Genomic DNA, 23,001 nt, shown 5'->3' with positions numbered 1-23,001 from the left:
TAGTTTTTACTGATAGTTCTAAAAGTTGTCATTAACAAAACCTTAGTTAATACTTAGAGAAAAATATGAATTAATAATTTCGGGTACAAATGTGACGTGTTTATATCTCATCTTCTTATACCATATCTTTGATAGAACTGTTTCTTGTTGAAGTTAGTCGTTACGACGTACTACTTGCGAAGATGCTTCCAATTTTTTTTTTTTATATTAAAGTCCCGTAAATTATGTTGTATTGAACAATTACTTTTATTGGGAGTAATGAACAGGACCTAAAACTAACTTACAAATTATATATAAACCTAATAATACAATTATTTATATGAAATTGTGAAATGTGTCAAAACTCTCTAGCTTATTTTATTATGCTTTATGCTAAAAAAAATAACATAGTAGTATGAGCAATGTAGTAATATATACTCGTATTAATACTCGTGAAGAATAAAAAAAGCACAATATTTAGAAGTAAAAACCCTTTCGTTATAAATTATAAACCACTTATTTATACTATCTTAAAAATGTGATGAGAAGTATATTGATTTTCAAACTTTAATAATTTTTCATTTTATTCTTAAATAATTTGTCGAAATAAATTTTAGAACCTTTTTACGCCATGATCGATCCCAAAAATTAGTGAAATCAGAGTTATCTCTATGTTGAAACTATACAAATTTACGTATTTATAAAAACCTTTTTCTATTATTAGTAAACATATTTCTTATCGTTTTTTCATACCAATCAACAATTGACATGGAATTTTTTTTTTTTTTTAATTGTAATTAACATGAATGTAAAACTTTCCCTAACACCTCCTTAAAAAAAAAAGCTACAGCATTACCATTCCTATAAATCCTACTAGTATACCAAACACACTCTTAAGCCTGTGTTATTGAGTTTTTTTATGAAGGAAGAAGGAAAAAGAAAGAAGAAAAGAGATGAATGGAAGAGAAGGACTAGATTTTTTTTCCTTTCAAATCATCTCAAAATTAGAAAAAAAATCCTTAACAAAATCTATTAAATTCTCGTTGCATATCTTTTTCTTTCTTTTTTCCTCTTCTTTTACTTCTTTTAAATAAAACTCCAAAACACACAAAAATTTAATATCCTTCGTTTTCCCTTTTAAAAAAAAACTCAACAACATACCCTTATAATCCAAAACACCCCCCTTAATCCTATTCCTGTAACTAAAGAAAGGCGATAAACAAACAAAGGGATGAAAGTGGTCGTCCAGCGAGTTGCTTCTGCCAGCGTTGAGGTCTTTTATTCACTACACTCACACTAATATACTATTATTAATGGTATGTATGTATATGTATAATATATATATGTATATTTACTTGCATTGCAGGTTGAAGGGCGCACAGTGTCTGCAATTGGGGCGGGCCTTCTTGTTCTTGTCGGAGTTCATGACCTCGATACCGATTCCGATGCTGATTATATGTATGTATGTATATATATATATATATATAGACTCAAATTAGCTAGACTCAATTTATCCCATAGACTCAAAATAAACTGGACTCATTTTATCTTTCCCCTATATCCAATTAATCTATTCAAGATTAAATTAATGGTTTGCTTATTTTTGTAATGTTTCCAGATGTCGTAAAGTGTTGAATATGAGATTGTTCCCGAATGAACAAACTGGAAAAACATGGGATCTTAATGTAACTCTATGTCTCTCTTTCTGCTCTCTTTTAATTATGCGTTTAGTTATCGTCAATCTTTTTCGTTGTAAATTGACACCTTAGATTATGCCTTTTGTAATATATACCGAAAAAGTTGACAATTTGATCGTTGATCAAAGAACTTTTGCAAGAAGTACCAAAATCATCCATGGGACTTTTTATCTGGCGGCCGTTACTGAAAGTTTGCACCTTTATTCCAGACTAATGAGTAATGAGTACATTTCAGAAAGCGCATATATTATTTTACAATCTTTTCCCGTCCGTTTAATGATCAAATGAGTAAAACATAGAAAGTAATAAGCTTTTACTCATGAAGTGATGTGTATGACCTTAAACTTCAGGATATTAAAATCTTTTTTGAATTCAAGTTTCATGAAGAATTTGTGTATATTGGCAGGTAATGCAGAAAAACTATGAGGTTCTACTAGGTATTGAACTTCTTTTTGTCTTTGCCATTTTTCTTCTATGGAATACTTAGTGTTAATTACATACATATATATATGTGGTCTAGGAATCAGGCATCATTGGTCAACCTAATATATTACCCAACATGCTCAACCCATCCTCTGTGTAAGCCACAAGCGGGATATCTAGCATTTTCACCCAGACTGGAACACTTTTGATATCTTGTTTAGTTAAGCAGGCATGGCCGCTTTTCAACAGCCCAACCACTCAACAAGATAGGAACAGAACGAATTAGCCGTGGTCCCAATTTCAATAACTGATTCATTCCCTCACTTAAGACGAACTTAAAGAAGAAGAAGAACCCAGCTGAGTTCATCATTTCTTTCTTAACACCAAACTGTGCCCAAGTTTTTTTAACATAATTCTCAACAACAGGGAAAGCAAGCCGATTACCTAAATGGTAGCCATAAAGCGTACTCACAAATCTGGTATTCACCTCTCTTAGAGTTTCAATAGGAATAACGACATCAGCACCTTTAACAGAATTATCTAGAGGAAGAGACCGAAATTCAACCGTTTTAACTTTGTTTGCTGGATTAAGCATGGCTGCATATGACTTGGGTTTAGGCCGATCATCAATCTTGTTTTCTTTCAGAGGATCCTTCTGATGATTAACCCTATTTGTCCCCTCCATTGCTGGAATTTCATTTCCAGTTTTTAGTTCATTATTTTCAGCTTCCATTGGGCTTTTATTCGTGCTCTCCACTATCTCCTCCCCATCAGAATCGATATTAACATAGAAATCATTGTTTTTTACCTTTTATCTTCAACCTCAATATCCTCATCAGAACGTGACTTGGCCGGATCACTAGGACAAGGAACCCCTCTAGCCAACGCTTCCTCTATATTGCATCCCAAATCTCCAGCAGAGGCCTTTATTGATTCTTCAGCAGTCTCCACACATGTCTCTTCAAAACATTGCCTCCTACTCACTTGCTTCTTTTTCACTTCACTACCCATTTCCTTAGTACTTGTATCAGTGTTTTTCATGCCATTGTTATCCTGCTCATCCTTCTTAGTTAACTCCTCATCCTCCTGAACTAGTACCTCAATTGTATTGGCACCATTTTCCTTTTCATTCACAGGTTCCTTACTTTGAGGATGTTTCTTCTTCAACAGATCCTGAATAGTGTTCCTAAACTTTGCTGGAACCTTCCCTTTACGTTTAGATGATCTACAGTTAGGAGACATCACATATTCACCAGATTATTAGGAGAGTATTGCGTTTGATTATAGAGGTGATTAATTTCAAGGAACTTAAGAAATTATGAATATCGAGCCTCACTGCTGGTGGAATAAGATGAAATTAGGTAGAGATTTGGTGTTGTAAAACCCTAATTTTGGTTGGAATCTGGGGAATTTAATTTCTAGAATGAAGAAATTAGGGATTTTCCCCCCAAATCACCAGAGAGTGTTTGTTTTCTGGCTATTTTAGTAATCATATATGTGTGTATTAGTACATATGTATATTTTACTTGTTTCAATTGATTCCAGATTATGGGTCAAGAAGAGTTATTGCCTCTCTAACATACTGTTTGGTTGTACAGTGAGTCAATTTACATTGTATGGGATACTTAAGGGTAACAAGCCTGATTTTCATGTTGCAATGGGACCTGATAGAGCAAAATCGTATTATGCTTCTTTAGTGGAAAGGTTTCAAAGAAGTTACAAACATGATTCAGTCAAAGGTATGTTAGTTTTGTGTTTAATTACACGATCTATATTGTTAAATTAGCAATGTTAATGCATTCGTTTAAAAATGGGTCGATTTGGGCTACACTTCATGTCTAACAGGATGAAGGGTTGAAGGAACAAAAGATATAATTTTATATATTAATCAGCTATATATTCCAGTATAGTACAATACTACAATAAATATTCCTGACATGTGAAGAAAAGATATAAATTTTGGCAAGGCAAATCAAATTAACCTGACCTATATTGACCGGTTGCCCAACTCGGCCGACCCTTCAACTTAACAAACTGTAAAGCTCTTGAAAGTTTTGATCAACCCTCCGTCGTGAGATAATCATAAGTATTAACCTGTTTTAGGCCTTTACCCAACTTGGCCGACTCTGTCAGTTTAATATCTTTACAAACAAAGCATTAATGTTGAGACCTTGCCCGTTTTTTGTGCTTCACATTTGCTTGATATCTTAAATTAGCTGGTCTAAATAGCTGTGTCACTTGCGTGCATGATGAACATATGAAGCTGAACAAAGGAGCTACTATAAATTTAACATATATTTTAAACTTTGGCAAGTTATGACATGCATTTTTTATGATTGTTAATTGTCTTATATATGTAGGAATCAAATGAAAACTATAAATATCAACATAAAAGGATTAATTATGAGAAGTGATCATGTGACCATTATGGGTAGCACTAAGTTGGGATTGCTAACCCGTGTACTTATTCACTTGCCGATCTATGCATATTTTATCTTTTATACGTCACACGAGTAATGTTCAAAATATTGGGCCTAAGTGTTTGGAAATATAGTCAGCTATGCAGATATGTCTGTTGTGTATATCCAACTAAAGTTTGTCTATTGTAGTCTTGTAGGTATTTAACTTTCAAAATTTTGACATTGTATTTACTATATGTAGCATCATCATATATTATATGTTGCCACGTTGAGTGCTAGTTTGCAAGTTTTTTTATTGCTCGGGTACATACAATGTTAAAAATTTGGATGTTAAATACCTACAATAGACAAAATTTTAGTTGGATACACACAATACACACACGTGTATAGTTAACTATATTTTTAACACTTATGACTAGATTATTGTCTATCTAGGTAACAGGCAAATGGATCAAAACTCGACCAATATTATGTATGAAAACCATAGCTACGGTGGCTCGGCCTTCGTTATTGGGGTTTTATGTTGTGTCTCTGGCAATTATAATTGGCACAAGTTTATTCAACCCTTTTGCATTCCTCACAGTCTATGTGTTCGGGATGAATCTAGTTTATAGTTTTGCATGTAGTCTAGATTTGTTGTTTTTGATTGTTTGTAACTTAGACCTCTAGCACCTTGCTAGAATGGTCATTATCAATAAAATTATTATTTTGCTGTTCAAAAAAAATGTATGAAAACCATAGATACCAACAAAGTAAGAGTAATCTCATGGAATGTGATTATGTGACCATCATGGGCAGCAGTAAGTAAGCTGAGATGGTTAACCCATATGGGTCGGTGCATGCATATTCTATCTCTAATAGGTCACGTGTAAGATACTACATATATAAACATGCATAAAAGTCCTCAGTGTGATGTCCAATGAATTTTAGGATTGAAAATCAACTCATGTTGCTCTTGTTGTCGTTCTAGAAAAAATCAACTACTGAGAAAGGCCCATACCTAGGCAATTAACAAGCAGATACATTTAACAATAAATCGAAAATCATTAAATACATATAATCTGGTGTATTACCCGAAATATTTCATAGTTAGGTCGTAGAAAGTAGATATTCCTCGGAAAGAACGCTAAAGAAGTAACGAACCACAATGAATGCCTCACAATTTAGAGATTCATGGCTATGAAAGTGACATCATAATTATTCACTAGCAAGATGTATGATATGGAAGCCAACCGAGATAAGCATCCTAATGGTCTTAGTAAGCTCCAGTAAATGCTAGGAAACCCCTGAATAATTGCATATGAAAGATGAAGTCAAACAACTACAATCTACACCCATGGTTAAGTAACTACCACTAGTGAAGTAGTAACGAAGCATATAACAAAAACATCTCAAGATATATTAAGCCTATTATGTGATAACACCCTTAGTAAAGTAACTACCAGTTTCAAGTGATTATATTAATGTTGCCTAGCCCCTTGGTAGCGTTACTACACGTACTTAGTCAACTTCTCCGCATATTCATGCATTCCCAAATATGCAATGAATGCATAATGGGTGGAATTTCCGGTCCTAGTTTTAATAAATTTTAACGAAAGGAACACATACTATGTTATTTTCCTTTTCGGTTTCCATTTCTGGGTCTCATATTCATTTTTAACTCAAAAAGTTTGATCCACTTTCATATTTTAACTTCTTTTTGTGCTATAAAGAAGGCCCATAAATTGGTAATGTTAGTATGGCAGAACAAGTATGACCTTATGAATTATAGTAGATAGTCGGTACAAGAGATCCCTCATTAGTTGATAGTTCATTAGTTAACCAAAAGATTGAAACATCTTGAGTCTAACGTTTAGAAGCTTGTCGTGGATTTGGATATTGATATCTTTTTTTCTTGTGCTTTGTTGGCTTTCAGATGGAGTATTTGGGGCAATGATGAAGGTGAGGTTCCCAAACAGCCTATATCTCTCTTGTTGCTGTCCATGTATTAAATAGTATTGTGATTTTTTGATGGTAACGGTATTTGGGGAAGTGATGAAGGTTAGGTTGCCAAATTACCATTAAATCAATCTAATGTTTGCTTTCTGGTCTCTGCTCGATGGTAGGTTAATCTGGTAAATGATGGTCCAGTTACAATGCAGCTCGAGTCACCACAGTCATTAAGGTCAGTTCCACCATCACTAATTTTTTCCCTTTTTGTAAAGATACTGGTATCACAAAATTGACATGCCACAATCAAATGCGTATATGCTGGTTTTGTAGCGTCAAATCAGGTCGGTTTAGTTGGTTTTGACCAACTGGCTGGAAATTGTATTCTTATATCGAATTGTTTTTTTTTTTATAATTATTATTCTTATTTTTTTTTATTAATCTCCATCATAGCCATGGACATTTCCAGGCTTTACAAATATATACAAAATAGATAATCAGAACATCATTTTTCTGCCATGTATTTGGTGCATCCTTATCTTCCATAGCATGTTTCATCTCATCCCAAATCTACTCAGAGTACTTACACTTAAAGAATAGGTATTCCATTGAGTCATTTTGCTTATCACAAAGTGTGCATCGGCAAGTCTTTGTAGGATACCATTTCATCAGTCTGTCTTGAGTCTGTAGTCTCTCTCTCATTGCAAGCCACATCATGAAAGCATGGCTTGGCATGCATTGGCTGAACCAGACTACTTTTCTCCATGACACTTTAGCTCCACATTCTCTTACATCTTTCCAAACATTACTTATAGAAAACACAACCTCATTGCCACTATTTTTCGACTGAATAACTGTATCCTTTTTGGCTCTTCTTAATTGAAGGACTTGAATGCTTCCCAAATTAGGAACCTTGTTCACCCATCCTACAGGCCATTCCCATCTCCCATCCTGAATCATTTCCTTTACAGTCACATTTTCATTGATATTGGCTTCTTTTAACATTCTTTCATTTATATAGTTGCTTAGTGGACTCATTGTGAATATTAATTCATTAATCCATGTTAACGGGTCGTTGTGTATTAGTTTGTGTATCTAAAGTTTATAAGTTAAGGGGTCTAACGTGTCAAGTATGTATGGAAGGTTGTGACCTTTCATGAAGAGTCACAATGGTTAGGAAATATGTCTATATATACAAGTGTCTATGCATTGTAAAACATAACAAAAATTCATTATATACAAAGTGTGAGTTTGTGTGTGTGAGTTTTTTTCATTAGAAATGTTTGATTCGAGCCCGAGATGATCTGGATGGGGCCAACAGTGGTATCAGAGCGTCAGGGGCTTGAATCAAACAAGAAGATTTGTTTTGCAAGAGTGCAAGAATGAATCAGATAACAGAGACAGAAACAGAGGAATCGTTTCTACAAGAAATTGATCAAGAGAAGATCAATAGAGAAAGGTTGATTAAGAGGAATCAATCAGAAGAAACCAATTTGATCAGGGGTCTCAAATTGACAGACAACTGAGAGGAATTGTTCCAGAGAGAAGAATTGATCAAGAGACGATCAATAGAGACAGATTGATGAGAGAAATCAATCAAGAGAAGAACAATTTGATAAAGAGTATCAAATTGACCAGCGATTCAGCGGAATCGTTCCAGAGAAAGGAGAGATATGCCAATTGATTCAGGGAATCAATGGAAAGAAGAAGCGAAGAACGGGTTAGAGAAACCCAGAGACCAACAATTTAGAGGAATTGTTTAGAGAAAAAGACCGATTGATTTAGGGAATCAATCAAAAGAAGACCGACGATTCAGGGAATCGTTCCAAATAAGAAAGAGAACCGATTGATTCAGGGAATCAATCAAGAGGATAAGCGAAGAAATTGATTCAGGGAATCAATTTTTTATGACGGAATCGATTTAGTAAATCGATTCAAAGAAGAGACAGAAATAGTTTTTTCGATTCAGTCATTTAGATTGGATCAAATTGAAGACAACATTAACAAAAATATTGAATGAAAGAGTAAAAGATAGAAAAAAAGACACATAACGGTTAGGTGAAGGAGAAACCGCTGTCGTCGTACGTGTTCGACAGAATAGCAAAGTGAAAAATAAACAGCTTGGTTTTTGGAATCGATCATGAGGAAGATCCATTCAGGAAATTGGGGTTCATTACATGAATAAAATAACATCAGAAGAATTAATAGACAAATGGCATACCGTTTTGTGAGACAAGAGAAACAACCGCCTATGTACGCCTGCCGAAAAAGAAAAGAGAAACAACCACGAACCACCAGACCAGACGACCGTCATTGATTGTGTACCAGAAAGACACCGTTCTGTGTTGTTGTCTAAGAATAGAAGAGGCCGGTTGGGAACGTGATTTGAATAGTTTAAATTCGGAGTTCGTTGGGAACGTAATAGTGTCATACACAAAGGAAAAGACTAGGAATTGAAAAGGCCAGATATGTTATTTTGTGGGTTGGGTCACGAAAAGAAACTAAAGGCTATTGGGCCTCATTTCTTGTCTTAAGAGATTTTATTTTGGAGAAGAAACCCAAAATAATTGGAAGATAAGAGACGAAGACCAGCAACGACATGTTAAAGATAAAGATGATCAAGTTGAAGATATAAAGATGTTGAAGGCATGGATTAATAAATTAAGGGGGAGTGTTGAATATTAATTCATTAATCCATGTTAACGGGTCGTTGTATAATTAGTTTGTGTATTTATAGTTGTGTATGTAAAGTTTATAAGTTAAGGGGTCTAACGTGTCAAGATTAATGGAAGGGTGTGACTTTTAGGAAAAGCCACAATAGAAGTTATGTATGGAAGGTTGTGACCTTTCATGAAGAGTCACAATGGTTAGGAAATATGTCTATATATATAAGTGTCTATGCATTGTAAAACATAACAAAAATTCATTATATACAAAGTGTGAGTTAGTGTGTGTAAGTTTTGTTCATTAGAAATGTTTGATTCGAGCCCGAGATGATCTGGATGGGGCCAACATTGGGCACCACGAATCATGCAGTAAATAAGTTATCTCCCCAGTCCCCATTCCCAATTTTACCAATGCAGTGTTGCCTCATCATATCCCTTTGCCTTAGTATCCCTCTCCAACTCCAGGAATATTGCATATTATCCTTAGCATTCCATAAGGAATTCCCTCTTAATCTCTCAGTACAAATCCACTTAACCCATAGTGTATCTTGCTTTTTGCACACATTCCAATCATGTTGAATACGATAGGATATGTTTAACATAATAATCCAATATTTATTAATAAAGAGATTTTAAAGGTTCTATGCAAATGAACACATATTGAATAACTATCAATCCATTTTACTGATACATCACTCGTTGCATTTTTGGTTTAATCTTTTGGCTTAATTCATTTCACTCGTTAGAGATGATGCATAACCCCAAATGACCCTTTGATGTATTCTTGTAAATGGTTTCGAATTATCATATGCAGAAACAATAATGATTCAGCTGAAGTAGAACGAGTACTATGAACGGTACGTAATTTATGCCCTAGATGCGGCTTCTTCATCTTCTTTTAGATTTTATGTAGACTTTAGTACACCATGTTTGATGTTCTGATTATCTATTTTGTACCAACAGTTCTACAAAATATGCTACTTTCCAATCATCTATTGCACTTTGAATAAGCTTGCATTATTTGGTACGTTGTCTTGCACACCCTTTTAGATAATTGTCATGTGTTAGCACCACACTTTGTAGAAATGTTAAGAAAATGAGGAATTTAGGAAAATGGAATGTGGTGTTTCTTTATCAATCAATTTGTATAAGTAATTAACTAATTAATCATCTAGGCATCTACTAACAAATTCCAACAATCTCGTTGCCCTATGCCTAAATCCTAATCCATAGATATCCCAAATATTGTACATCTTGAACAACCTACGTGTAGCAATAGGGCTGATTGTAACAAACTTGTGTAGTTCCAGTAAATCTGTCACTGAGAAAACAAAGATAGGAGGAATTTTGTACCCAAATTCTGTACCAAAACTCCGTAGCCAAAGAACAAGATGTGAAAAAAGATGACCAAGGGATTATTGCATGCTTGTAATTTTTTTAATTAATAATACATATATAAAATTCATTTCCATGAATTTATAAATCATGCAAATATTTCAAACACGACAGGTAGACGCTGACGACAACCTCACATGTGTAAGCTAAACCAAATTTATGGCATTCTTACCTTCTTCAATGCAACCCCTCTGCCACCCAGTTTTCATCAATAATGTTATCATCTTATAATATATTGTGGCATGTCCTGCAAAATTCCAAAATAATGCGATGACCTTTCCCCCAACAAGTCATTTTTATAAGGAATATGTGGAAGATTTCATTAGTTGATCGTTTGAAATTTTTAAAGCGAATAAGCCAAAGTTGTAGATTTATGTATAACCTTAGCAACAGAACGAGCATTATATATTTTATTATCATTATTATATAGGGGAAGTGAAGGTGGTGCTGTTAGGCACTTAAGTTGGGTGAAATACCTCTCACATGCTAATTTTTTAATATGGGAAATATCATGGGGCCCATTATTTATGTATTATATATTATAGATTAAAAAATTAGAATGTGAGAGATTTCACCCAAGTTGGGTAGTGTTGTCTCACACCTTTACTTTTCCCTTATTATATAGGATACTCTTGAATAATTTCATACAAAACATACTGTCATATCTAAACATCTGTACACAAAATCATACTTAAAAAGTTGACATTACGCTTAATCTCAATTTGTTTTTATTAAAACGAGCATAATACTCGTGCGTTGTGGTGGAATTTTGTAATCACCTTTTTGGATGAATACATTAGTTACAAATTGTGATTTCACGACAACAAAGTTGTGATTTTATTTGGCTGTCATTTCGAATTAGGGGTAACAATTTGTTATAAGGGTAAATATGGTATTTTAATGTTGTAGTGTGTGCGAGAGCATTTTAAGAACCATAAATAGGCTGAAAGGAGTTTTTTGGAAAAAAAATATATGCTTAATTTCTTAATCCAGTTATCTTTATAAGGGGTTAAAAATAAAGATGATCAAAACTGATGTATAACACCTTACTTAATGTTACATGATATTTTGTAACAAATTAACTTCAACATTCTAATAATCGTTGTATGTCTCTAGATTAGTCTTAATACATGAATGATTATACTTAGTGGGATACGCTTATATGAACATAGAATATTTTACATAGGAGCCGAATAAACAAAAAAAAAAAGATAATAGGTAATACATATAACTTTAACTGTTCAATAAGCTATTGGTTTAGTGGTGAAAGATGAAAGGATTGATAAGTTATGAGTAGGGGTGTTTATTGGTTCGGTTTTTGGTTATTTGGTCTATTTGATTCGGGTTTTTCGGTTTTTTTATTTTTATTTTTCAAAACCAAAACCGAAAACCAAATAAGAATTTGGTTCGGTTTTGGTTTGAAACTGAAAAAACCAAATATGAAAAACACAAATTTACCATTTCTTTTTGTCTAAGTTGTGATTAATCAAAATAGGTTCATAATTTCAATTTTCACCAAAGTAGTAAATTTAAACCATATGGATAAACAAATAATATAAGTGAAATAACTAAACTCTAGTTTGTCATCATTATTAAAAATTATTCATCAAAATTGAATTTATCTAATTTCATAAAAAAGTTAATATGATAAACAAATAGACATATAAAATAAAAAATACATTAATAATTGTCCATAAAATAAAGATACGAATTAAATATTTTTAATAATACATAATAGTAATATAAGTTATTCGGTTTTTTCGGTTTAACCAAATTCATTATCCTTTACCCATAACCAAACCAAAATCCGAATATATAATTCGGTTTCGGTTATAGACCAAACCCAAAACCAAATTCAAAAACGGTTTGTTTTTTTTTTTGTTTTTTAAACGGTTTGGTTTACAGTTTAATCGGGTAAAAATCAAACCGTGAACACCTAGTTATGAGTGTTGCCCTTAGTTCCCCCATGTTAATAGAGTCATGGAATAGTGTTGTTACATACAATATAATAGTGTTGTTGCAAACAATATAGTTAGTAGTTGTAAATAATTAACATTGACTAAATAAATTAAAAACCATAGATATAGAAAGAGTAGAAGCTGCCGCTATAAATGAGGGTAGAGGAAACTCATAAATGCTCACACAACCATACGTGAAGAGCACTGGTAGTGATGTATATATGAAACGGACTAGCGTCACACATCATGAGATTCGGTGTTTGATCGATTATCGATAATGAACTGTGAATATCTATCAATTAAATTTACTTACCCATCATCTCTTTTACTATCATTACCGAATTGAAACCATAATAATGGTATCATATTGTAACACTGTCAAAAACAAATCAAAGTATATATTTAGGTTTAATTTGTATTGGAAAGCTAGGAGAACTTGGCCATTCTTAGTTACAATTCATGTTAAGGTTTTAGGTAAAATAAAACAACTATTAAAGTAAAACAAATAAAACAATATGTTTTTCTTTAGTGATATTACCGTGTATCATGAAAATCATCGTACATCAATTGCTTCGTGAATCTTCGTGGATCAATTTAACCATGATCTAAGGGTCAAGATCTTGTATTATTTGTTTTACTTTAATACTTGTTTTACAATACCCAACCCTTCATATGAATGTAAAATATATAGTTGTTTTATATATATGATAAATAACGTCATAAAAATTTGGTGCTACAAAAAACGTACCATCCATTCCCTAAGCTCATTGTTGGTAATACTCAATCTTGTATAATTTGAAGTGCTTGAGAGATTTTTTTGAATTTTTAAGTTGCTAATTAGTTTTAATAAATTGGCATATAGAAATTAACAAATGATTTAATCCACAGGTTTCGAGTTCAGAGAATTAATTTACCACAATGGGTCTGAATTTTTTACGGAAACTATATGGGATTTTGTGGGCTTTAGCTGCTAAACGTATGGATGTCTTTCACCATTAGATGGCCCGGATGGCCAGTCATTCGTCATTTCATTGTTGGACGTACCATTTTGGTAATTAATTTGCTTTGTAAAAAGTCTATTATATAGAAACTTATATCATTTGATAAAGGTCCTACTAAAACGTGTTGTTTTATTTTGCTCTATATATACACAAAATACCAACGCTAACGGTTGCGTGCCATTATTTTCCGCAATTACAATATGAGTAGGTGGATGGAAACACTCTGTTAGACGAATTGTACAACAAGCTATTAAATGTTCAATACCCGAAGTCATAATATTTGATAAAAAAAATCGAATTTAATCATTCTAAACATAAATCATTTAATTCCCATATCGTTGATAGACTATATATATTGCATAAAGTCCCTAATTCATTTTTTGTCAAGTCAGTCTAAAGAATCAAAAAGTAGTCTCCAAATATTTTAAAACATATACAAAAAAATTATGGGCAGTCTAGTGAGCATGTTTGTTTTTCTGTTTCTTGCAATAATAAGAATTGGACCAGCTAAAGCCATTGATATTGCTCACATAAGACAGATTGTAACCATGAATAATGTAACTGGTGTGTTTGTGTTCGGTGATTCGAGTGTCGATCCTGGGAATAACAATGGTCTTAAAACCGACGACAAGAGTAACTTTTCGCCTTACGGAGTGGATTTCTTCGATGGTTGTCCTACCGGGAGGTTTAGTAATGGCAGACTTGCCACTGATTACATAGGTGAATTTTGTTTAATTTTCATGCTACTTAGTGTTTAAGACATTAGTATCAATTTATCATCCTCCTTAATATATATAATATATTACCTTTGGCTCGATCGGTACGCCTCAAACACTTCAATTATACTCCTTTATTATACATTTAATATAATTTCGTAATAAACATTTCAAAAGTTTCTTAAGATAATAATAATATAATATCTTTCACTTAATCCACGAATATATAATCACTTCACTTTCAAACATCTCGTAATTTTCTTCTAATTAACCTACACATCTTACAAACATATCATCACTTTAATTTTACACGACCATTTCCAATTTCAATCATTACCTTAGTGCCTTTCAACTAAACTTCATTACATATAATGAAAACTCATGTTCAACCATATGAAGAGAATGTCTCGCAAGCAAAATGATTATCAACCACACTATTTGTCATAGACTTGTCGGGATCTTTCTGGAAACATTTTTTTCACATTCGGGTAAAAACATAACTGTCTACATCTTAATATTTCACAATATCTTTCACACCCCGCCTTTTAAGAAATTAGGTATTGTTATAAGTTGACGACCACGAAGTAATCGGTCATATACTATATACATTTATACATGCTAGTAATTTATAATACCATTTTATTTTTAGAAAAATGCTAAACAAAACCCTTCGGGCTTCACTTAATGTGCATAAAAAAATTGTATATTTTCATATTAAAAGCCCACTTCCTAAATTTTATGGTAAGTGTACAACTAAATAATGCACCTAAACGAAAGCCCTTAGTAAAACCCTTATTTTTATATATATATCTACATATATTTACACATTTTATTGAAAATGGAACTACCCACATTTGTTGTGGGACTTTCGGTGATGTTTGTATTGTATAGAATACACTTATAATAGTTGTACTGCCAAATTTGGGCAACAAATTATCCATTTTCTTTCAGACGTATCCATCACTTTGATTACTCCATGTATAATATTAAAATTTATGGAAGTGTTATTAAATGTAGCCATGTTATTAGGTGTCAGGGAGTATAATGAATAATTATTGACTTTTATGACTGATCAACTAACTTATTATTGATCAAAGTTAATTTTTGGGATATTTCACTATTAACATATGACAATTAAATTTGGGATCATTTTAGAGAAATAGATAGATATATTTTAATTTTGGGTTTTGCTGAACGAAACTCTAAGAGCTTTCGTTAAGGGGCATTAATTAGTTGTATACTTACTTTAAAATTCAGAGGGTGGACTTTTAATATGGAAATGTACAATCTTTTTATGTACGTTAAGTGAAACCCTAAAGGCTTTGTTTAGCATTTTCCATTTTTTAAAGATGAACTTAGGCTTACGGTTTTGATTATAATATATTCAACTCCGATTTAAAAAGAAACTCGGATATTCTAAAAAAAAAAAAAAAAAAAAAAAATGTAAAAAAATGAAATTTATTGATATCATCATGTTAATTTTTGGTCTTTATCTCTGTTTCTTTTTCTAAATAGCCGAGGCATTGGGCTATACGAAAGAAATTCGACCATATCTCGAGCCAGGATCATCTACAAAGACATTCGATCTTTCTCATGGTGTTAGTTTTGCTTCGAGTGGCTCCGGCTATGATAACTTAACTGCCCAAATTTCGGTATGCTTCGTACCATGTAATTATAACCAAGTAATTATTATGTTACCATACATTAATGATGATCAAATGACTATGACTACAAAATCTTAACTAATAATGTCTCTTTTTATTGATGTCAAGAATGTGTTGACATTATCACACCAAATCAAGTATTTTGCGCATTACAAGAGAAACCTTAGTCTAAAGATAGGAGCAAGAAGAGCTCAAGAATCTATTCAGAACTCCGTGTTGGTATTGAGCATGGGAACAAACGATTTCTTACAAAATTATTACGTCGAGCCAACACGAAGTGCCAAATACAACGTCGATCAATATGGAGATTACTTGATCTCACTTCTTCATGGTTATGTCAAGGTAAGTTAATTAATCTTAGTTACTTTTGCAAATTTGGATTACTGACGGACCACTGGAGTATCATCGTGCCACCAGGGCGCCACCCGATCATATCTCCACTAGGCAATAATTTCAATATACTAATTCAGGAGGAAACTTAATAAATATAAAAAAAACCATTTTTTCTAGGATTCGAATTCAGGACCTTAAAATAATATTTCGTGCTAAATTTGAAATAAGCAGTATATGTTTGTAGAAAATGCACTCTCTTGGCGCAAGAAGATTGGTAGTGGTTGGAGTTGTTCCTTTTGGATGTATGCCTTTGGTCAAAACATTGAAGGGTACAACTAAATGTGACAATGAATACAACAATGTGGCTCTTTCATTCAATCTCAAGATCCAAAAAGCACTTGCTACGTTAAAAACGTCGTTAGGAATGAAATCTGTTTACGTCGACGCTTATGGTCTCATTCAAAGGGCAATGCAAAATCCTAAAAAATATGGTTAGTAGTTTATTACAACTACATTTCATCTTGTTGTTCAAATTCACCCAGAGTAATTAATTAGTTTACAAATATGCGATGTTACAGGATTTGTAGAGACTTCAAAGGGGTGTTGTGGAACAGGAACTTATGAGTATGGTCTTACTTGTAAAGGCTTGACCACATGTGTTGACCATGAGAGATACTTATTCTGGGATGCAGTTCATCCTACGGACAGAATGTATAAGATCCTTGCGGATGAGGCTTTAAGTTCCATTATGACCAGTCTTTTTTAAGGATTTTTAGAGATACATAAATTATGTGTATGTGTATGTGTATGTATGGGGTACTTATATTTATTCTTTCATGTGTATTTGTATGAAGTACTTTTACTATGATACAATCAACTCATATAGTTACACATTTGGATCACTACTCCATAGGCAAAAAAGAAAAAAAGCTTCTTTATTAGACTATTTAGAGTGGCCACTCGACCACTTTTCAACCATTATAAATTCATAACATTCTCAACCCACCATTAATCAACCGATAAAGAATTACCATTTTTTTACCATTAAAAAAAAAATTGCTTCTTGTCCCAACCACGAATGCTTCACCACATGAATTAAAATCGGTCACTGATTATTAGTTCTCCTCAAGAACTCGAGCAAACTAGAGTGTGCTGAAATTTTAACTAGATTTGGCCCATCCATGCATGTGTCGTTAGTGGGCTTACTAATGTACATTCTTTTGATGTAACTTGGTTATAGTGGGACAAATATGAAAAACAAAATTGGTTTTGGATAATTTAAAAGTCACACAATTTGTTGAAATCAGTATCGTCCTAACTTTTATTCCTAAAAAGTATTGGTTGAAAAACTACAATCTTATTTTTTTTTTTTTATTGAAAACTATAACATTGTACCAAATAAAAAATAAAAAAATACACAATTAAAATTTAAAAGTCATTCTTTTCTATGAGAATTCATAACACATTCATAGTTCATAATTGATCCATTTTCCAATACTAACATAATTAAGTTTCACTTAGTGTTATTATTAGTCAAATTCAGAAATATATATATGACAAATATTGGTAGCACTAATTAAAAAGAACAACAGAACAGAATTATTTACGCACAGTACTTCATTTTGGGTTGGGTTTATCCGTTTATTTGAGTCCAAGTACTATTAATTTTAGTTAAAAGCGTTGCCCTTATTGTGTTTCAAAATGCAAGGAGGTTCATGTCACTTTCTTAAGCGGAGTCTTCAAAATAATTTATAGACATTTCTTTTTAATATTTTTTTTTCATGGTTCAATGACCCCCTTGACATATTGTGGAACCGCCACCGAGGGCGGTATAAGATAGCAGTTGAAATACTTCTACTAGGAGTAACAAAATAATTCAAAAGGAAATAAAATTAAAAAATCGGTAGGAAAAGAAAAAACCAAAAGAAGATAAAATTTAAAAATTGATACGAAAAATTTTAAGATTGATGGCAACCACCCAAGCCTATTACTTAGCCCTTCAGGAGCTACTATTCTATGTGGTTATAACGATTTTGAATATTGTTGAACCTGAGAAATTAATTATTGCTTAAGTTGCTCATGGTATGTTTAGTTGTTTAGTTTGAGGATCCTAAATGGATCAAGTATTTAGGATGAGTGACAAAGTGAGGATCGAAGAGTTGGGACTTAGTTTACTACTAAAAAAATGGTATTAGTCTATGTTTATTTTACACAGTTTGCAATAACTGTGTAAAATAAAGAAACACGGAATTTTTGACACGGTTGTCTCAAAAAACTGTGTAAAAAAGTGGATACGGAAAATTTAACACAGTTGAGTAAAACAACAGTATAAAAAAGTATACTTATTTACACAGCTCACCATAAAACCGTGTAATATTGCAAATGACAAAAGTTTTTAGACTCTTAAAATCCCAGCTGCTCTTATTTTTTTTTAGTTTCACATTCTTGGTTCTTTATTGTCAAAGCTTTTACACTCTACCCTCCTAAATAATTTCCCATGTTTTTCCAATTGTGTCTTCATATAAGATTCTTATCTTTTTCAAAAGAAACTACCCTCAAAAGTAATTTCCTCCATCTTTCCAATTAGATCTAGATCTAGTACTTTCACATTCATATGAGTTTTTTTTTCTTTTTCATTTTTCATCTTTTTTAACTATATATGTATATAGATCTAACTTGTATTTGTAATTTTGTATTCCTATATTATTTCGTTTTTCATTTTTTCATCTATTAATTTTTATATTTATAAATCTAACTTGATAATGTTAAGTGATTCAATAAGAAGATTTGTAGATCCAACATGTTCATTTAGTTGAGCTTCAAGATAAGGAAATTGTTGATAGAACAAGAACTTTGACGACACATCCATTCTTTCAATTGCAAAATGTGAGGTAAGAAAATTTTATTTCTTTTAGTTTTTTTGTGATATATTGTAGTATTAATATTGAAATTTGTTACTTACTATTTTTATTTTTATTTTGTGTAGATGGCTGGTAAAGACTTCAAGAAACAAAAGAGATTTATCAACTTCCAAGATAGATTACATGGTTTTTATTGGTGATAATAGCTATTGGTTTTGTAAATAGGTGAATTAGTTTGATCATTCGTAAAATGATTATATAGGATATGATTTTATTTTATAAAGTGTTGTTTATTGATCACTTGATAATTATTATTAGGTTGTTATATTAAATTTATTATATGTAATTATTTGTATTAATTTTATTTTCATGAATTAATGTATTGATATTTATAAATATGAAAAATGGCTAGGAAATTTTTTTTTTTTAATTTTAGAATGGTGTTTACTTACACCTTGTCAACAAAACTGTGTAAAGGAGTCTACTTTCTTACACGGGTGAAAAACTGTGTAAAAATGGGTACAATCAGTTACATAACTCTTTTACACAGAAGTAAAACTGTGGAAAAAAGCTATTTTTAACTGTGTAAAAAGCCCCTTTTTGTAGTAGTTAGTTCGTTGTAATTATATACTTAATTGGGGATCGATGTGTTCGACTTACGATGTGTTTGACATACAACTTATCTATAATACCTTATAAAAGGAGAACCCTCCCCCAAATCTCAGATGATAAATTGATATATCCAAGGTATCACTCTCCTTTACTCTTAAATAATATACAACATAAATTCTTCAATCCTTAAAATAATTACACTGCCTCATTTAACATCAATTACTTTTACCGTCACCGTCACCATTGCCGACACCACCGCCACCGCTACCACCATCATCGCCGCATTACGCGGGCATATGACTCGTACCATAAAGTAGGTTAATGACCATGTTTGGAAAACCCGGCCTATATATGTGTAAGCTAATAACCGTTACCTTCTTAGTGAGTAATCGAAGACCGGGCTTCCCTTAACCCGGTCCTTCCACGTGTACAACACAGTAGGAAGTCAATTGTATGTGAGGCCAATAGAGCAGTTTGGCAAGGTCGGATATATTCAGGTTTTGATATAGCCCAAATTTCTCAAAAATCCCACAATCTCAATTTATTGGCTGACTAGCTATTCTGCAAATTGTTTGAAACAAGCACTTGTTTTGCCAAAAAAATTATAAGTTTTCGATTTCCATGCTTTCTATAATTGCAGTATTACACTAGTAGAGACATAAAATCGGGAAGGATGGATCTTTTCTTGATCTATACAAATACAATTAAAGTTAACAAAAAACAGAACAAATACTTAATTAGAACGAAAATTAAATAAGATATTGCAGTTTGTTAGTAGTACTCTAATTCTAGTCTTCGTATGTACAATCAGATCACGTAGTTCTAGCTCGACAAATAGGACAACTTGTTTTTTGTCACAACCACTCGATGATACAATGCTGATCATGAAACGAATGGTGGCGACATTGTACGTGGCACAACTCCGACTGTTGTCACCTTATCTTCAAACTCGTCAAGACATATCACACAATGATCCTCCTTGCCAATGCTACTACTCTTCACATATAATTGCTTATCCACATATGCCACTGGGTTAACTATTGCTGTTGTTGGTGCTTGAACTGGTAGCCGCAATCTTTCTTCAAATGCACGCCTCTCCTGCACGTGCGTCCGCCATTCCAAGAAAACACCAACAGCAACTGCAAGGAGAAAGCCACCAAATTAAGAAGTATACACCAATCAAAATATCTTGTGATGTTGACATCGATCGTATATGGTTTTTGATTAATTCTCTCTTTTTTTTTTTGATGTACATATTTTGATTCGAATTAGGATTAATTAATCAAATTGTCATCATATATAGCTTTGCCTTAATTATTCAAAGACATCCGATTAATTGATCAATCTTCTTTCCAATGCCACTTTCACCTTCTTCGTTTCCCACTTAATTGACACTTCTCAAACATGTACCCACAACTCATTTCAACATTACATATGGTCTTCAATATATAATATAAATCCATATATATATATATCCCGCCTAATGAAAGGTTAATTGGTAACAAGGACTCTAATCTTCTTTGATAATGCATTGCCGAAACAACTTTGAACCATAAGTCGTTGGGTTTATCTTTTGTCATCCACCACTACCATTTACAAATAACGATTATTTTAACATCAACTTTTCAAGTTCGTTTGGAATCTCAGTTTTTCAAATCCAGCCTATATATAACCGTTACTAAATTAAAACCATACATTGTACGAGAACGTAAATAAAAAGTAATTTAGTTACATAAATCGTGAGACTGTGATGGCAAAAATAAGATAATTATATGATATATGTCAAATATGTTAATACATAACTAAAGAAACATAATATTAATAAATCATAAAAATCCTTTTTATAATCTATTTCTTTTTTTTAATATAATCTAATAAAAATCCAAATAATAACTTTTAAAAAACATATAGTTTATTAAAAATGGTTGAACTGGTTGATACCCTAAATCCCTAATACTTAAGCTGATATATTTTGTAGTTGAAAACAAAATTTACCAATAGAAATTTTTTGTAGATCAACTACTGACTCTAAATTGAACATGATTTTAAAAATTAGGTGTGAAACATGATGATATCAAAATTTCAAAATACTTAAAACAGATATATTAAATAAGAAATTGCAGTTATTATTCTAATCATACCCCTACAATCAAATTAACTTCTGATATTGTATATATCTTCTATACCTATCAGTGAGAACTAGCTAGATCACATTTTTGTAACTCGACAAATAGGACATCTTGGATTTTTCTTCAACCAGTCGATAATACAATGCTCATGAAACGAGTGGTGGCACTGTGGCACAACTCCGATTGTTGTCACCTTATCTTCAAACTCGTCAAGGCATATCACACAATGATCCTCCTTGACGATGCTACTATTCTTCATATATATTCGCTTTTTCACATATGAAACCGGTCGATGAGCTACTGCTGATGTTGGTGCTTGAATTGGTAGTCCTCTTTCTTGATCATACGCAGGCCTGCGGTTGTCACAGCATTCAAATAATATGAGCAGAACAATAAAAATTGCAAGATAAGGGGCCCATATGGCTAATATTGCCATCTATCGTATGGTTTTGATTTCTATAGTACTTCTTCTTCTTATTCTTCTTCTTTTTTCTTTACTTGTGGCTGCCAGTTATATAATTTTTTATATATTTATATATATGCTAAACCAGTTGGAGTCCAACAAGCTTTGATGAATATTCTGATATATGGAATTGTATTCGAATTAGGAGAAATCAAGTTGTCATAATATATAGCTTATTTTATTACAGGGATAAAGGCATGGTTGTGTAACCAACTATGACTAAAAGACTATGTAATGTACCCATCTACCCGACTTGCAATCTAGTGTAACCAACTATGTTTTTTGGGTTATGTAAGCAATCGGCTAGGAAACAAGTTACCGGTTACCACTTCCATTTTTATTTTTATTTTTACTAACAAATTATCCAGTGGTCAACGAGAACTCCACTTCACTAGCCGCCAGTCAACACAACAAACAACGAACTGTATGATCATCCAGAGGGAAGGGGGAAATGGCGAAATCAACAAAAATCCACCCAAGCAACTGATATGTCGTATTTTATACCCATTTCCCACGTTGAAAGTAATTGATTTAGCATGTTTTATGAGTCGTTTTAGTATACATTTGTTGCGTTTATGGTATTTGTTAGTGTTTCAGGTTAATGACAGGTACTTGAGCGTCGACATTATTGAGGTGAAATAAGTGCTAACGAATGAGTTCCGAAGCTTTAGGATGAAGATTGCAGAAAGTCAACAAAAGTGAAAGCTGAAAAAAGACTTATTGCGCCGCAACAAAAAGATAGTTAGGTTTTGCTG

The 23,001-nt window shown here is 32.5% G+C and overlaps 2 protein-coding genes across 7 annotated transcripts; both read left to right on the top strand.

Moving 5' to 3' along the window:
• The first annotated feature begins 1,126 nt into the window (after window positions 1–1,126).
• Window positions 1,127–13,588, top strand: LOC122582720 (D-aminoacyl-tRNA deacylase). Of its 6 annotated transcripts, XR_006321232.1 has the most exons (10): window positions 1,127–1,252; window positions 1,346–1,437; window positions 1,598–1,664; window positions 2,083–2,113; window positions 3,698–3,838; window positions 6,435–6,460; window positions 6,625–6,683; window positions 9,929–9,971; window positions 10,078–10,138; window positions 13,356–13,588. XR_006321232.1 is itself a non-coding variant. In XM_043755144.1 (9 exons), the coding sequence occupies exons 1-8, from the start codon at window positions 1,211–1,213 to the stop codon at window positions 9,966–9,968; spliced, it is 498 nt and encodes a 165-aa protein (XP_043611079.1). In that variant the 5' UTR covers window positions 1,127–1,210; the 3' UTR covers window positions 9,969–9,971; window positions 10,624–10,967. The 6 variants fall into 6 exon arrangements, 3 of the variants coding, with proteins under 3 accessions (XP_043611079.1, XP_043611077.1, XP_043611078.1); XM_043755144.1 differs by lacking the exons at window positions 10,078–10,138; window positions 13,356–13,588 and adding an exon at window positions 10,624–10,967; XM_043755142.1 differs by lacking the exon at window positions 13,356–13,588 and having other exon boundaries at window positions 10,078–10,141.
• A 273-nt stretch (window positions 13,589–13,861) lies between these two features.
• On the top strand, window positions 13,862–17,074 carry LOC122582452 (GDSL esterase/lipase At5g45950). Its single transcript, XM_043754843.1, has 5 exons — window positions 13,862–14,188; window positions 15,700–15,836; window positions 15,957–16,190; window positions 16,426–16,672; window positions 16,760–17,074. Exons 1-5 carry the CDS (start codon window positions 13,915–13,917, stop codon window positions 16,945–16,947), a joined length of 1,080 nt encoding a protein of 359 aa, XP_043610778.1. The 5' UTR covers window positions 13,862–13,914; the 3' UTR covers window positions 16,948–17,074.
• Window positions 17,075–23,001: the final 5,927 nt, after the last annotated feature.

Source organism: Erigeron canadensis, chromosome 9 (assembly GCF_010389155.1).
Source record: "Erigeron canadensis isolate Cc75 chromosome 9, C_canadensis_v1, whole genome shotgun sequence".
NCBI lineage: Eukaryota > Viridiplantae > Streptophyta > Magnoliopsida > Asterales > Asteraceae > Erigeron > Erigeron canadensis.
The sequence above is the reverse complement of the archived record's forward strand: the minus strand, read 5'-3'. Positions and strand labels throughout refer to the sequence as shown.

Excerpts from the sequence above, each read along its gene's own strand:
- LOC122582720 (XM_043755144.1), top strand. The coding sequence starts at position 1,211 with ATGAAAGTGGTCGTCCAGCGAGTTGCTTCTGCCAGCGTTGAG. Across the intron at positions 2,114-3,697 it reads AAACTATGAGGTTCTACTAG|TGAGTCAATTTACATTGTAT; the intron begins GTATTGAACTTC and ends TTGGTTGTACAG. Across the intron at positions 6,684-9,928 it reads GAGTCACCACAGTCATTAAG|AAACAATAATGATTCAGCTG; the intron begins GTCAGTTCCACC and ends TATCATATGCAG.
- LOC122582452 (XM_043754843.1), top strand. The coding sequence starts at position 13,915 with ATGGGCAGTCTAGTGAGCATGTTTGTTTTTCTGTTTCTTGCAATAATA. Across the intron at positions 14,189-15,699 it reads ACTTGCCACTGATTACATAG|CCGAGGCATTGGGCTATACG; the intron begins GTGAATTTTGTT and ends TTTTCTAAATAG. Across the intron at positions 16,191-16,425 it reads TTCTTCATGGTTATGTCAAG|AAAATGCACTCTCTTGGCGC; the intron begins GTAAGTTAATTA and ends ATATGTTTGTAG.